We start from the raw sequence: 15,031 nt of genomic DNA, 5'->3' as shown, positions 1-15,031 counted from the left end.
CCTGCACCCAAACTCCCTCCCAGAGCCAACTCCCACACCCCCTCCTGTACCTCCACCCCAGCTCCAACCCTGGACCCAAACTCCCTTCCAGAACCCATCCACCGCACTCCCTCCTGCACCCCAACCCCTTGCCCAGACCCTGCACCCTAACTCTCTCCCAGAGCCTGTCCCTGCACACCCTCCTGTACCCCGACCTCAGCCAAGCGCCCGCATCCAAACTCCCTCCCAGAGCCTTAGGCAGGTGGGAGGAGGTAGGACTTGAACCTGTTTTGGGCACCACCAAAAATTATACAAACCTGCTGCCCCAGACAAGGTTATCTGCGGGAGAGGGGGTCGCAATATTTTCCCTCTTACTTCTGCGCTGCCTTCAGAGCTGGGTGGCCAGAGAGTAGTGGCTGAAGGCCAGGTGCCAAACTCTGAAGGCGGAGCCCCCCCAGAAGCAATACAGAAGTAAAGGGTGGCAATACCATACCATGCCATCCTTATTTCTGTGCTCTGCCTTCAGAGCTGGGCAGCCAGAGTGGCGGCTGCTGACTGAGGGCCCAACTCTGCAGGCAGCAGCACAGAAGTAAGGGTAGCAGTACTGCAACCCTCCCACAATAACCTTGTGATCCCCTCACAAGTCGTTTTTTGGGTCAGGACCGCTACAATTGTATTGTGTCCAGTTTTGGCACCACATTTCAGGAAAGATGTGGACAAATTGGAGAAAGTCCAGAGAGGAATGACAAAAATGATTAAAGGTCTAGAAAACATGACCTATGAGGGAAGATTGAAAAAACTGGATTTACTTAGTCTGGAGAAGAGAAGACTGAGAGGGGACATGACAACAGTTTTCAAGTACATAAAAGGTTGTTACAAGGAGGAGGGAGAAAAATTGTTCTTAACCTCTGAGAATAGGACAAGAAACAATGGGCTTAAATTGCAGCAAAGATGGTTTAGGTTGAACATTAGGAAAAATTTCCTAATTGTCAGAGCGGTTAAGCACTGGAATAAATTGCCTGGGAGGTTGTGGAATCTCCATCATTCGAAATTTTTAAGAGCAGTTTGGATAAACACCTGTCAGGGATAGTCTAGAATATATAATACTTAGTCCTGCCTTGAGTGGAAGGACTAGATGACCTCCTGGGGTCCCTTCCAGTTCTATGAATTACACACCATGATTTAAATTGCTGAAATCAAGACATTTACAATTTTTAAAATCCTATGACCATGAAATTGACCAAAATGGACCATGAATTTGGCAGGGTCAAACTTCTGTTGTGCAGGAGTTCATGCCAGTGCAGAAGTATGTTTAAATCTAAGAAACCAAAATGTTACTTTTTCAACTAACTTCTCTCACTCATAAGTTTGCTTAACACCTTTAAAAAAAAACAACCAACAACAACAACAAAAAACAAGTCTAAATATAGTGCCCAAACTAAGTGAAACTATGTCTAACACAGTGATTTTCAACCTGTGGTCTGCAGACCCCTGAGGATCTGCATACTATGTCTAAGGTGTCTACATATGTGCAAACCCCACCTCCAGGTCAAAATCTGAATGTGCTATTACCACAGAAGTCCACAGTTTAGTGCCCTTTCTCACACTGCGCCCAGTGCCATGCTAAGCATATGCAACACTTATAGCTGAATTCTGTTCAGTCAGTTTTCAGTCTAAGATTTCTATGGTAGGGGTCTGCAGGTCACAGGTTGAATTTCCAAAGGGGTCTGCACTGCCATTTGAAATTTTTTAGGGGTCCACAAATGAAAAAGGTTGAAAACCACAAGTTTTACATAATAAAACTAACTCCAGTTTATGTTTAATTTAGAATTGTGAAGGTATTTAAGATTAAAGTGTAGGAACACCACTACAGTAATTTGTTCGGTGGTTTCAAATATTAACTAAGTCTTGTTAAAGCTAAGCTTTTAAACTGAAGTTAACACTCCCAGTTCTGGTAATGTTACACGGCACATTTTTAATTCCAACCATACTGTGCATGTATATTCATATACATGCTTTATTTTGAAATACAAAAACATTCTTAAATATAAATTACATACTGGAACTCTTAATATACCCATTCATAAGAAATATATTACACTCAATTCATATACTCCAATAAGATTACTAACCCTGTATCGATGCTCTCTATGAATACTTCCCAAAAAGCACTCCATACATAACACGCAAGTTGGATCAACCGCACAGTCTCTGGAAACAAATAGAGGAAAAAATTAAGCAAAAAATATTACTTTAACTTTTAACTATGCATCTAACAACAGTTTATTTTCAAAATACATGAATGTGGGACTTCTTGCTGAACTGTCTGCTATTCAGGAATATGATAGTTTTTGATGAGGCAATGAGAGGAAATTTTATTCCTAGAGCAGGAGTGGCTATGAAGAACAGCCTGGGAAGTAGGCTTGGAAAAGCATTTGGCTAATGTACATACTACCTTCAGTAAATGAAACAAGTGCATTAGCTGGTAATTCAGCCATGTTACCAGATTCAAACCTGTTTTTAAGGTATAGGATATCATGAAAACTATATATCCAAGCAAATTCTCTCAGGGTATAAAATGCAAGCGCTAGACATGGTCCTAAGTAATCAAAGCAAACAGATTTTCATCACACCCTATATGAAAAGTTAGAAGCAAAGAGTTGGTTCCTAATTTTTTTGCATGTAAGTTTAGCCCTACAAGTCTTCTAATGAGTTCCAAGAAAAAGATTTTCACAACAACCAGAAAATCAAGGACCACTTACAGAAGACAAACACTTTTTACAGGTACCAACTGTGACACTTGAATGCACCACCTCTAGAAATCAGGCAAAAGACTCATGTGCAATTGCCTTGTTCATATAGCCAAAAATTTGAAAAAACAATCACTTGATATATTGACACTAAAGGCAACTGACTGACAGCCACTGAGATAGATTCAGGGAGTCAGATTTCACAATGGAAAAATAAAGAGCATCTAAAAAAGTATCTGAAGAGAAACTAAGGATTCCCTGAGATGTCCATCAGGAAATAATATAAACAAGAATTCACATGAACTAATCTCTTATTTTGTTCAAAACAAACAAAAACCTAGGAAGCACCTACTAGTATTCGTAATTCCATTTGGCCCAATTCATCAGTATCAGTAGAGGAATAATCATGGATCCAGAACATAAATGTTACCAATACTACTTTTTGTTTACCTTAGTTTATTTTAAGTGCAAATTTAATTAGTGAGACAAAAAAAAAAGCCTGTGAATAATCCCAGTAAACGGTTTTGTTTGAGAATAACTTATATTTGTATAACCTCCTGTTTCGGGTTACAAGTAATTATTTTTATTACATTGTGTAGTAGGAAATTAACCGTTTAATCATCATGGGATTTTTAAAAATGCACATGGCCATTCACCAGCAGTTATAAAGATGATTTATTTGGCAAGTATCGAAGCCTAACACATTAGTTGCTTCAGATCAACAAGATTCTTAAAAAAAAAAACAATTTTTAAGGTTCTCATACTTTCAGAGGTATTTCATAGATTACAAACAATAACAAATTTGTATCCTGTAGGGTTTAAGAAAAAAATTCTTCTCCTCCATTGCCACCAACTACAAAGTATAAGCTATTAAGTACAAAAGGATACACAGTAACAATATATGTACTATAGGCTACCAGAACAAACCACTTTCCCATATCGAAAACTGCAAAAATCAACCATATTAGTGGACCTGAACTATTCTTCACATTTTCTACTGAGATGAAGATACCATGTGAATTTAAACAGTAAACCTATCATTCTCTGAAGATTATATCAAGGAACTGCATTTTTCTACGCTTTCCTACAATACTGGCTATTGTTTTCTTAATATCTTGTGACGTTGGTCTTGAAAACACAGGTTTGGAAGAAGTTACTGTAATTACAGCACAGTTTTCATCAGCTCAAGTAAAGGAAGTTTCATGTTTAGCTAAGGTATTATTCTTCTGGATCAGAAAGAATAAGAATGACTCTATAGCCCAATGATTAGGAATTAGATTTGATTTTTTTCAGGCTAGATTCGTATTTAGGAGCTACTGACAAAAACAAGGTGGCTGAGTTGGTGCTGCTGCCACTACTACTCTTACACCCAACAGTCCAGTGGTTAGGTTGCTCACCCAGAATGTGGGAAATCCAGCTTCAACTCCCCACTGGGACTTGAACCCAGATTTCCCATATCTCAGGTGAGATCCCTGTGTCTCAATATCTCCTGTTGAAGCTGTTCCACTCTGTATAAAAAAAATTAAATATTCATCAATCCAGTGAGGGAGAATGACAGTAACCAGTGGGTGAGGGGAGAGGGAAAACTGCCTCACTCAGGTTCCAGTCCCTACTCCAATGAATAATTTATACAAAATGAAACAGCTTCAACAGGGGAGACTCAGAGACCCATCCCATAATAATTAATACCTGGTTATTCGGGCAATCACCTGGGATATAGGAAAAGTGGGTTCAAGTCCCAGATTCTGAGCTATTGGGTAAAAAGGGGTACCACCATACCCACCACCTCCTCAGTTTTGAGAACCTAGATCAAAATATCATTTGCTCTTATTGAAAAAAATTTTAAAATTGCCAAAACATGTTTTGTTTCAGGCAGGGTGGATAAAAATCAATGAGTAAAAAAAAACAAACAGTTTTTTATAAAATGCTTTTTGAGGAAACAACTTATCTAAAGATAGTTTTAATAAAGATACATTATAGCTCAAAGATATCTCATCATGGAATAGGGATTATAAATTCTAATTCTATAGTATGAGAATATATTCATGTAATGTTTAAGAAAAGTTTTATAAATGAGTTCCAATAGTTCGTGGATTAGGGACCCAATTTTATGAGGTTCAAGGGGCTTCTGTATAGATTAACCTAAATAATCTATTAGCCAAGATGGTCAGGTATGCAACCCCACACTCTGGGTTTGATCTCTGACTGCCAGGTGCTGGTGCTGGGCAAAAGGGGAAGGATCATTTGATGATTGCCGTTCTGTTCATTCCCTTTTAAAGCATCTGGCATTGGCCACTGTTGGATGACATGATACTGGGCTAGATGGACCATTGGTCTGACCCAGTATGACCATTCTTATGTGGTTCTTGTGCTGAAAATGTACAAAGGTTAACAAAGCAAAAATGGGAAAAGAACAAGACAGACAAGGTGACAATAAAATCATAGCTACTTTAAGTCATATGCAGGTCTTGCTGGTGTGGTTTTTAATATTTATTGGTAACATCCTCCTATTCACTTATTGTAGGCTTCACAACAGAAATGAGATTTTAACAGAAATCTGAATGGGGGAGCGGGCTTAATGAGCAAGTTAGGTTTTTTTGCCTACCAATCTAATCACCATTAATTGTACTTTTCATTGAAATATTCAGAACACAGGAAGGACATCTGTAAATGCATGTTAAACATTTGAATTAATTAATGATAAACTAAATTTCAATTTTTGCGTTTAAGCCTTGGACTTGATTTGACAGTTTAGCCACCTTCCACTTTATCTAAGAGTATTTCTTTTTAATAACCAACACTGACATTTTCAAAAACTAAATCTGTTTAATTATACTGATACTGTAATTAATTTTTTCTCCTACTGACCAAGTGTTTAGTATGTTACCAATAACAAACCAGACAACACCCACAATGTTCCAAGTATACTAAAAATACATATGGACAGTTAATATTTTCATTAGGACAAAAATGTTTTCACCAAAAAAAGTTGAGAATTAATAATTTAGGAGAATTGTGGAATTTAGCTACCTGCAAGAGTATGTAGGTTCTCCCACTTTAAAAACCCGACCACAGAGATGGGAAGGTTTGTTTGCTTGCTCAAGTTTTGGAAATCCAAATGCAGGATCTTCACCACATAGATACCATTCCATTGGTCCCAGAAGTACATGTTGTGCTAGCATGTCTTCTCTTTGTGGGGCAGGGTTAGGACCCCTGCAGTAAATTTTGGGTACATAGTAGGCTAGATGCAGGTATACTTCTTTAGGAAGATCAGTTGCTTGAAGCCATTTCTTTTATTAAAAAGAAAACATTAAACAAAATTACTCACAAATAAAATCAACGCCACCCAGTCATAACTGTTATAGCATCTTTCTTTTCACCCTAAAAGCTAAAGAGACACTGCAAACTTTGAAGTCAAATTTCTCTGTGAAAATTTTGCAACCACTACAGTTACAAGTAACATAGATTACTACAAATAAACATTAGCAAAAAAATTCTTTTTTTCCAATTTGAATATTTTGTGAATTTGACAGCACACAGGGAGATTTTCAAAGGCACAATGGAGAATTAGTGCCTAACTCTCAAAAATCTCCATCATAGTGTATAGTCTATTCTTTCCTTTCTGAAAGGACCTTCATATATCAATAAAGAAGAAAATTCCTTACATGTTTTTTGTTTAAAAAATCCTTTTTAAAAACAAACTCAGGACATACTGTTTAAAGGGTAATCTGTCAGAAATTGGAATTTCAGTTTTTAAAAGTTTCAAGTTGAACAGTGACCTTTAAAGGGTGTTTCTGTTGTATCAACTAGAGTCAAAACATTTTCCCCTCAATTACACAAGGTACAAAAGGTGAAATGTATTATGTATATTGTAAAAAGGTGTCCCTCTCATTACATTTGTTTTATTTCAACCATGTAACTGAAGACTTTACCGTTTGCCATTTTTAACTGATGTACTACTGATAATCATTACTACAGAATATAATCAACAATGGACATATACACATACTAGAAGTATGCACCGATTCAGTACTGTACTGTGTATAAACCTTACCAACATGTAATTACTACTACTAAATACTTCTTGATAACTTCAGATTATGTGAAAACTAATTAATTCATTCAGAATTAACCCAAAGATGGATAAAAAGCAAGAATTACTTATACAGAAATAATTGGTTTTAGAAACCAGCTAGTATAGCTTGATTTCACTGGATTAATTTATTGTCTTCTCTTAAAGACCTATATTAGAGTAGACCAGGGGTCGGCAACCTTTCAGAAGTGGCATGTTGAGTCTTTATTTATTCACTCTAATTTAAGGTTTCGCGTGCCAGTGTTACATTTTAACATTTTTAGAAGGTCTCTTTCTGTAAGTCTATAATATATAACTAAACTATTGTTGTATGTAAAGTAAATAAGGTTTATAAAATGTTTAAGAAGCTTCATTTAAAATTAAATTAAAATGCAGAGCCCCCCGGACCAGTGGCCTGGACCCGGGCAGTGTGAGTGCCAGTGAAAATCAGCTTATGTGCCACCTTTGGCACATGTGCCATAGGTTGTCTACCCCTGGAGTAGACTATTCTGAAAAATTTTCATGAAAGAGCTTAGAGTTTACCCTTATTTATACTGTTTGCAATTTTAAATTTATATAGCACTTCTTCCAGTGATGACACTCACACAGTGCCACTTTGGAAAATGCGGAACACCTATAATAAAACTATAGCAGAAAATGTCATATTTAAACAGTTTGGAAGCAGCTAATTTTATTGCTAGGCTATTTCTGACACAATTCTTAGACCTGATGGTAGAAATTTACTCTACCCTCCCTACCCCCAAGTACTGATTTCTCAAAGCCCTGATAATGAAACTACTCAATCTTCCAGTACTAAGTTACCTTTGGCGTTCAGAAAACTGGAATTTTTCTGAACTGGCCCCAGGTGAAAGACTACAAAAAAAAGAAATCCAGCAACCAAAAATCTCATAGGAGTTATTTTGCTCTATAGTTCAACCGACCATTCCAATAAAAGATCAAAGAAATTATATTATCTCCCCCCCCATCTTCTTCTCTCCAAGAATTTGACCTTCCTGTTCTTGTAAGCCTTAGTTTTATAAACTATTTTAAATCTAGTCTTCTTCACTTGTGCTGAATATCTTCTACTCTGTATTAGGAACGAAATCTAATTACATTAGAATTTCTTTCATCTCCTGCTGTTTCTCTCCAAAAAGTGGGTCATTTTCAAGGCCATATTCTGCAGTACACATAAGTTCTATTGTTTTAATTCTTTCCTTAGCCAAGTTCTTAAACTTGCTTCATCTCAACTCTAGAGTCTATTACTACCTTCTATCTGGAAAAACCGGAGTGAATAAGTTTTACCACAAGCTCAGACAAGTACCTAGTCAGAGAAAAAAAATCACATCTCCCAGGTGAGCAGCCTATCCTTTCCAATAATTGTGGTTATTCTGATACCGGTAGAAAGATTGTCTCTAGGGGTCTCACATAAACTGCTAATTTATCCTTGAAAGTCAGTCTAAAATGATTAAATTTTTTAATAAATAATCTATTTTTAATTTTGCCCTGAAGTAGATAACATTTTAGCAAAGGGTACAGAATTGAGTTTGCTAGATAAAACTCTGTGGCCTATAAAATCTTAGCGAGGATTCCATTTTCAAATACATGCATGAAATTGATTGCTTAATTTGTCTGACAAATATTGCAATTACATGTATAAGCTGTAGTATTTGCCCATGCAGGAAAAAGCTAAATAACTAAAGTTGTATATGCAAATACTAAATTTAATACAAAGTAACGGCATGTGGAAATTTTAGGCTCCAATGCCACAAGCTGCCTAGTGTCATCTCCCCCACTCCCCATAGGCCCCATGTCTATACAGAGTCCATGTGACCTTATTGGGGCTTTTAAACTTGCCTAAATAGAAATCAGAAGCAAAGCAGTATGGACCACAAGGAGAAAGTAACGTATCCCAGAGCAGGATAAAATGAGTTTTACCTGAACAGTCCCAAAAAGTTGACTGACAAAATGAATAACAGGAAAAATGTGACACAAAAATCAATATTGGACGTAAGAACGTTAGGGCTAGTCTACACTGGCAACACTAAACAGGTTAAGGTGGGCACACCACTGCTCTCCCACAGATCCCCACTGAAATAGACAGGACGCTGTTCCCGGGTCTGTAGTACACATGAAGTTCCTTCCAAGCCTGGGGCCTAAAAGTTAAGGAGGGGGAGAAGGAAACAGTGTTTCCAAAACCTTCTCCCAAGAAATCTTAAGAACAAAACTTGAAAACTGCGAAGGGAGGTGGAACCAGCCATCTGAAATACAGTCAGTTACAGTAAGAGACGGGGCAAGTGACCAGTTTTAGAGAGGAAACAGCAGGGCGGACTCTACACTATACTGCTGTCAAACACACAAACCAAGCAGACAGGAGAGCTGCTTCTGCGCCTCTCCTCCAGGTCCTGTCACACCTGGCCAGGCTCGTCACAGCAACAAGTTCAGAAGCAGGGGGCAGAGTCTAAGTCACGGGGCCCCTTTAAGCAGCCCCGCCACAACCGCCCCTCGCCATCAAGCGCATTTACTCCCCTTCCCCCTTAGCCCTCCCTCCCCTCCGGCCGGCAGCCCTAGAGATCGCCTCCCCCTGCCAGTGCCGGCCGCCCCGGGCCTGGCACTGCGGACCCTCTGCCGGCCCGCCCCAACGCACACCCCCACCCCGAGCGCGGGGCCGAGCCCCTAACGGCCCCCCGGCCCCGGGCCCCCGGCGGGCAGACAAGCCTCACCACGGCAACCTCCTCGGCAGAACATTCCAGCAAGCTCCTATCAATGGCCTGAACCTCCGTCTCCAAGTCCGACGCCATTTTCCTCCCCCCTCCACCAGCCCCACCAAGTAAGTGACACCCGGAACCGGACCCAGACGGCCTCCCCTGGGGGAGAACCCACTTCCGCTCCTTTCCCCCGCCCCCCGGGTAGCGTATAACAGCCCTCCCCCTCCCGCCACGGAGACGCCATCATGGGCCGCCGGTGCATTGTGGGGGATGTAGTTTTTGCCCTGGCGCTCTGCTGCGCAAGATGGTAGCATGGCCCTCACTTCTGGCTGGCTGGCGCCATTACCACCCCCCACCCCACCCCCCTTCCAGGGTTATTGCCAATCCCAAGAGGTCAAAAATCAGGAGCCAGGCCTCCAAAAATCCAGAGATTATTAAACCATATCCTTTGGCTCTGTTGATTCATTTTCTAGTTTTTAAGATTTTAGTGTGTATGTGGGTCCCAAGGTTTTTCTCCTCAACTAGTAGGGCTAGAAATTTGCTTTTTTCTTCCTTTTGTTTAATTGCATGAATCCAGGAGTTGGGGCTTTAAGACAAGTATAAATAGTGCAAAGGTTGGCAATGCTGCAAATACACTCTCCTGCAAGTTGTTCTGGACTCCTAAAGGACTCCTAGGTCATCTATTCTTAAGTGTAGTTTCGTAACATTGACCCCAGACTTTCCATTCCAGAAACATAGGCCTCACTCACAAAAAAGGGAGGGAGGAAAGGGGCTAGCTCAGTGGTTTTAGCATTGGCCTGTTAAACCCAGGGTTGTTAGCTGAGCCCTTGAGAGGCAGGGCCGGCCTTAGGATTTATGGTGCCCTAGGCGAGATTATTAAACTGGTGCCCCTGTGCCTGATCTGCTCTTAGCAACACAAACATAAGCTTACAGTATTGGAAAACTTGCCACATTCATGTTATTAAAACCAGTTTAACTTAATTAAGCACCCTGTAATGCTGATGGACTAGCACTAAAGAAGCAGCACTATAGAAAAAATTCTGATATGACAATGATGCAAATAAAATTTTATTGGAAATTTATATGAAGAGGTATTGAAACAAAGATTTGTTTTTAATTAAAAGCAATCTTTCTGGCTTTTTAAGCTGCAAAATCAGTAATAATGTCATCATATGACAAAGACAAAGTCGTGTCTTGTTCGATTGCAAGAATAGCAAGACCAGTTAAGCATTCCTGACTCATTGTAGAGCGGAGATAGTTTTTAATGAGCTTTAGTTTTGAGAAACTCCGTTCTCCTGATGCTACTGTTACAGGAATTGTCAGTAGAATACGAGTGGCAATGTACACATTAGGATATATGTCAACTAGTTTGCGGGTATGAATAAACTGTACAATGTCCATCATCGATTTTGCATGTGGCAACATTGATGACAGTGTACTCAATTCTTCGTACAGTTCAAGTCCATTTAAATCAAAACTATCACCGTGCTTCAGGAGGCTCTCTAAGTTCTTGCACTTTGTCATTAGTTGCTCTTGTTTTCCTATTTCGTTGAATTTAGTTATGTCATACAAAAATCCAAACTGTTCATGGTGTACTTGCAAGGTATTAAACCTTTCATCAACAGCAGATACTGCTTTATCCATCACAACATTAAAAAATTCAACCTCAAATTTCTTTTCTGGATCGTCTATGGGCATGATCTGCTGTACAGATTCTTCACAAAGAAGTGTCCTTGGCCTTTTTAACTCATATTAACTATGTATTTACTTTATGAAAGTTGGAGAAAACATTGTGAAAACATAAAACATTGGCTGCCCAACTTCTGGGCTGGCAAAAGTTACACTGACTCACAGGGAAAAAAAAAAAGCAGGAGAATCTTAGTACAACATATGGTCACTCTATACCAGGGGTCGGCAACCTTTCAGAAGTGTGTGCCAAGTTCACTGTAATTTAAGGTTTCTCGTGCCAGTAATACATTTTAATGTTTGTAAAAGGTTTCTCTCTATGTCTATATTATATAAATAAACTATTGTTATTATCTGAGGTCTTGGCCACCGGTCCTGCTCAGGCCACTGCCAGCTGAGTAAATGAAACCCCAAACCGGCAGCGGGCTGGTGGCTGGAACCCTAGACAAGGATCCCAGGCCCTGCTCAGCCCGCTGCTGGTCTGGGGTTCTGACCACCAACTCCTGCCAGCCAGGATCCCGGCCGCCAACCCCCCCTCAGCCCGCTACCAGCCTAGGATTCTGCTCACCCAGGCTGGCAGGAGGCAGAGTGGGGCTGGCGGCTGAGCTCCTGACTGGCAAGGGGCCGGCAGCCGGAACCCTGGTCTAGCAGTAGGCTGAGTGCTGCTGGCACCCCAGACTGGCAGCAGACTGAGCCACTCAACCCCCCACCGGCCCTGCTCAGCCCGCCACCAGCCCACTCAGCCCGCTGCCAGCTGAGTGAATGGAACCCCAGGCTGACAGCAGGTTTAGTGGTTCAGCTGGCCTGCTCAGCCCACTGCCAGCCTGGAGTTCCTTGGGGGTCCCCAGACCAGCAGCAGGTGCTGAGTGGGGCCGATGGCTGGTATCCCAGCTGGCAACAGGGCAGCAGCCAGACCCCCAGAGCAGTGATGGGCTGAGCCGCTCAGCCTGCTGCTGCATACCATCAAAAATCAGCTCACCTGCCACCTTTGACACGTGTGCCGTAGGTTGCCGACCCCTGCTTTATACACTGGTAAGGAGATGAGCATATTACAGTTGTTGGAGGGCTCTTATCAGGAGTAATAGGCTATAGGAAAGTCAGTCAACATTTTTTGTTTCTCTGATGAAAACTGGCCCTGCCTCAAACCAAACCTGTCACTAATAATTGTCAACAACTTAATGTTCTGTTTTTGGCTAAGATATTGATTTTTTTAAAAAAATATATTGAAATTGGATTCAGGATTGTTAGCAAGAATTTCTGGCAAACAAAGTTGTTAAATGACAATCTAAATGGCAACACAGTACTGCTTTCATGCTTGGCTCACCCCCCAACCTGCTGGTCCAACAGCTGCAGTAGAGGAGGAGATAGGTGGAAAACTGCAGGACCCCAAAATCCACGTCTTGGGGTGCAGAGTGGCAACAGCAGCAGCAAACCCTCAGGTACAATCACACGCCAATGGGCACCACCACAAGCCTTACAGACCATGATGAAGTTAGCACAGCATCTGATCTCAGGGACGGGGCACCCATGGAGCCACAGCAGCTCATCCTGCCCTGTGCAGCTTCCCCCGGATGAGATGGATCGCTGGCAGCTGCCAGCCCGGGGGAGAGGCGCTCCCCAGCTAGGGTGGCCAGATCCAGATGTCCTGATTTTATAGGCCCAGTCCTGATATTTGGGGCTTTGTCTTATATAGGCACCAAGTACCCCCACCTAGAGTGACCAGACAGAAAGTGTGAAAAATCAGGACAGGGATGGGGGGGGGGTAAAAGGAGCCTATATAAGAAAAAGACCCCAAAATTGGGACTGTCCCTATAAAATAGGGATATCTGAACACTGTACCCCAATCCCCTATCCTGATTTTTCACACATCTGGCTAACCCCAGCCAAGCCCTGTGTGACATTCCAATCCTGGCTGCCTGCCGAGGAAGTGAGTTACTTTCACTTTCATTCCTCAGCAGGCAGCCAGCCAGCCCTCCCCCCACCTATCCCCCAGCACCTCACCCAACCCAGCCCTGACGGAGGGGAGGGAGGAGAGAGAGAGGGGTGCTCCTGGGGAGGAGGGAGAAAGGAGGGGGTGCTCCGTGGGGCAGGGGGGAGAAGAATGGATATTATGGGGGACAACAAAGGATACTGGTTCCAGAGCCACAGAGCCTGCCTCACCTCACCTCAGCCGAGGGGAAAGAGTCACACTCACAGGTGAGCTCCTTCCCCAACCCCTACTCCCTCCCCTTCCCAGAGACCCCAGCAGCCAATCCCATTCCTCAGACTGTGCTGCATTCGGCTCTCTCTAGGACCCAGCAGCCCTGCTTCTACACTGTCTGGGCTGCCTGCAGAGTGGTGCCCCCAGGCAGAGTGAGGCCCTACGCAGCTGCCTATTCTGCCTATGCCTAAGGATGGCTCTGTTGAGAGGGCTATTTAGGGATCTGGGGTAAAAATCCCTGGGGATCAGTCCTGCTTTGAGCAGGGGGTTGGACTAGATGACCTCGTGAGGTCCCTTCCAACCCTGATATTCTATGACAGGGGTCAGCAACCTCTGGCACGCATGCCAAAGACAGCATGCAAACTATTTTTTAATGGCACGCAGCTGCCTGCTGGGACTCCGCGTGCCATTAAAAGTCCTGCCGATGCGGCAAGCTGCAGAGTCCGCGCTCCCCGGCCAGAGTGTCCAGCCAAGCGCAGCAAGCCGCCAGCCCCTCCTCCGCCTTCCTTGGAGCTCTGCCGCCGCTCGTGCAGTACTCTGGGGGCCTGGGCTGCGCGCTCCCGCAGGGCAGCTTTTGGCTCCATGGGGAGGGAAAGACACTCCCTGCTTAACCGGAGCCCTGCTGCCACGCACGCAGCACTCTGAGGGGCAGGGCAGGGCTGCGTGCGCACGGCAGCAGGGCTCTGGATGAGCGAGGAGCCTCATGATAAGGGGTCTGGGGCCAGGAGGGTTGGGTAAGGGGTGGAGGCAGTCAAGGGACAGGCAGCAGGGTAGGTGGGATCCCGGGGTGGTGGTTAGGGACGGGAGTCTCTGGAGGGGACAGTCAGGGAGCAGGGGGGGTTGGATGGGGCATGGGAGTCCCGGGGTGGATAGGGGTCAGGGCAGTCAGGGGATAGGGATCAAGGAGAGTTGTGGGGGCAGTTAGGGTGGGGGGAGTCTCTGGAGGGGGTGGTCAGGAGATAAGGAGCTGGTGGGGGTTGGATGAGTCAGGAGTTCTGGGGGGCTGTCAGGAGGTAGGGGCATGGAGAGGGGTTGGGCAAGCAGGGAGTGGGGGGGTTGTATGAGTCCAGAGTTCTGGGAGGGTCCTGTCAGGGGGCAGGGAGCGGTTGGATGGGACATGGGAGTCCAGGGGGTTCTGTCTGGGTGCGGTGGTGTGGATAAGGGTTGGGGCAGTCAGGGGACAGGTAGGGAGTAGGGTCCTAGGGGGGCAGTCAGAGGACAAGGGGCAGGGAGGCTTAGATAGGGGGTGGGATCCCAGGAGGGGGTAGTCGGGACAAGGAGCGGGGGGTTGGGGTTTCTGGGGGGGCAGTCACCCAGCCTTCTGCCCTGAGCCCTGACCCCCACACACCCCCCAGGCCCCTGCCATGAGCCCTGTATCACCCAGCCCTCTGTTGACTCCTTCACCTGCCCCCCATGACCCCAGCCCTGACTCTGGCACTCCCACACATACCCAGCCCCCCTACCCTGACACCTGCACCCCCCACATCCTCAGCCCCCCCAACATTCCATGCACCCCGCACATCCCCACCCCCACCCTGAGCACCAAACGGGAGCTTCTGCACCCCCACTCACATTCCCACCTGCACCCCTCAACCAAATGGGAGCTTCCCAGGTAAGTGCCCCACACCCAAACCTCCTG

General features: G+C 43.9%; 1 protein-coding gene across 2 annotated transcripts in view; it reads right to left on the bottom strand.

The window, feature by feature from the left end:
- Nucleotides 1-9,673, bottom strand: part of UBR2 (ubiquitin protein ligase E3 component n-recognin 2) — a 119,511-nt gene extending 109,838 nt beyond the window's left edge. For both annotated transcript variants that reach the window (XM_030557628.1, XM_030557627.1), the window contains exons 1-3: nt 9,522-9,673; nt 5,760-6,019; nt 2,112-2,190 (exon numbers count right to left, since the gene is read on the bottom strand). In XM_030557628.1, coding sequence (XP_030413488.1) covers nt 2,112-2,190; nt 5,760-6,019; nt 9,522-9,599 — 417 coding nt within the window. In that variant the 5' untranslated portion in view covers nt 9,600-9,673. The remainder of the gene's footprint in view (nt 1-2,111; nt 2,191-5,759; nt 6,020-9,521) is intronic.
- Nucleotides 9,674-15,031: the final 5,358 nt, after the last annotated feature.

This window comes from Gopherus evgoodei, chromosome 3 (genome assembly GCF_007399415.2).
Source record: "Gopherus evgoodei ecotype Sinaloan lineage chromosome 3, rGopEvg1_v1.p, whole genome shotgun sequence".
Taxonomy (NCBI): Eukaryota; Metazoa; Chordata; order Testudines; family Testudinidae; genus Gopherus; species Gopherus evgoodei.
Note: the sequence above shows the minus strand (reverse complement) of the source record. Positions and strands in the feature narration are given on the sequence as shown.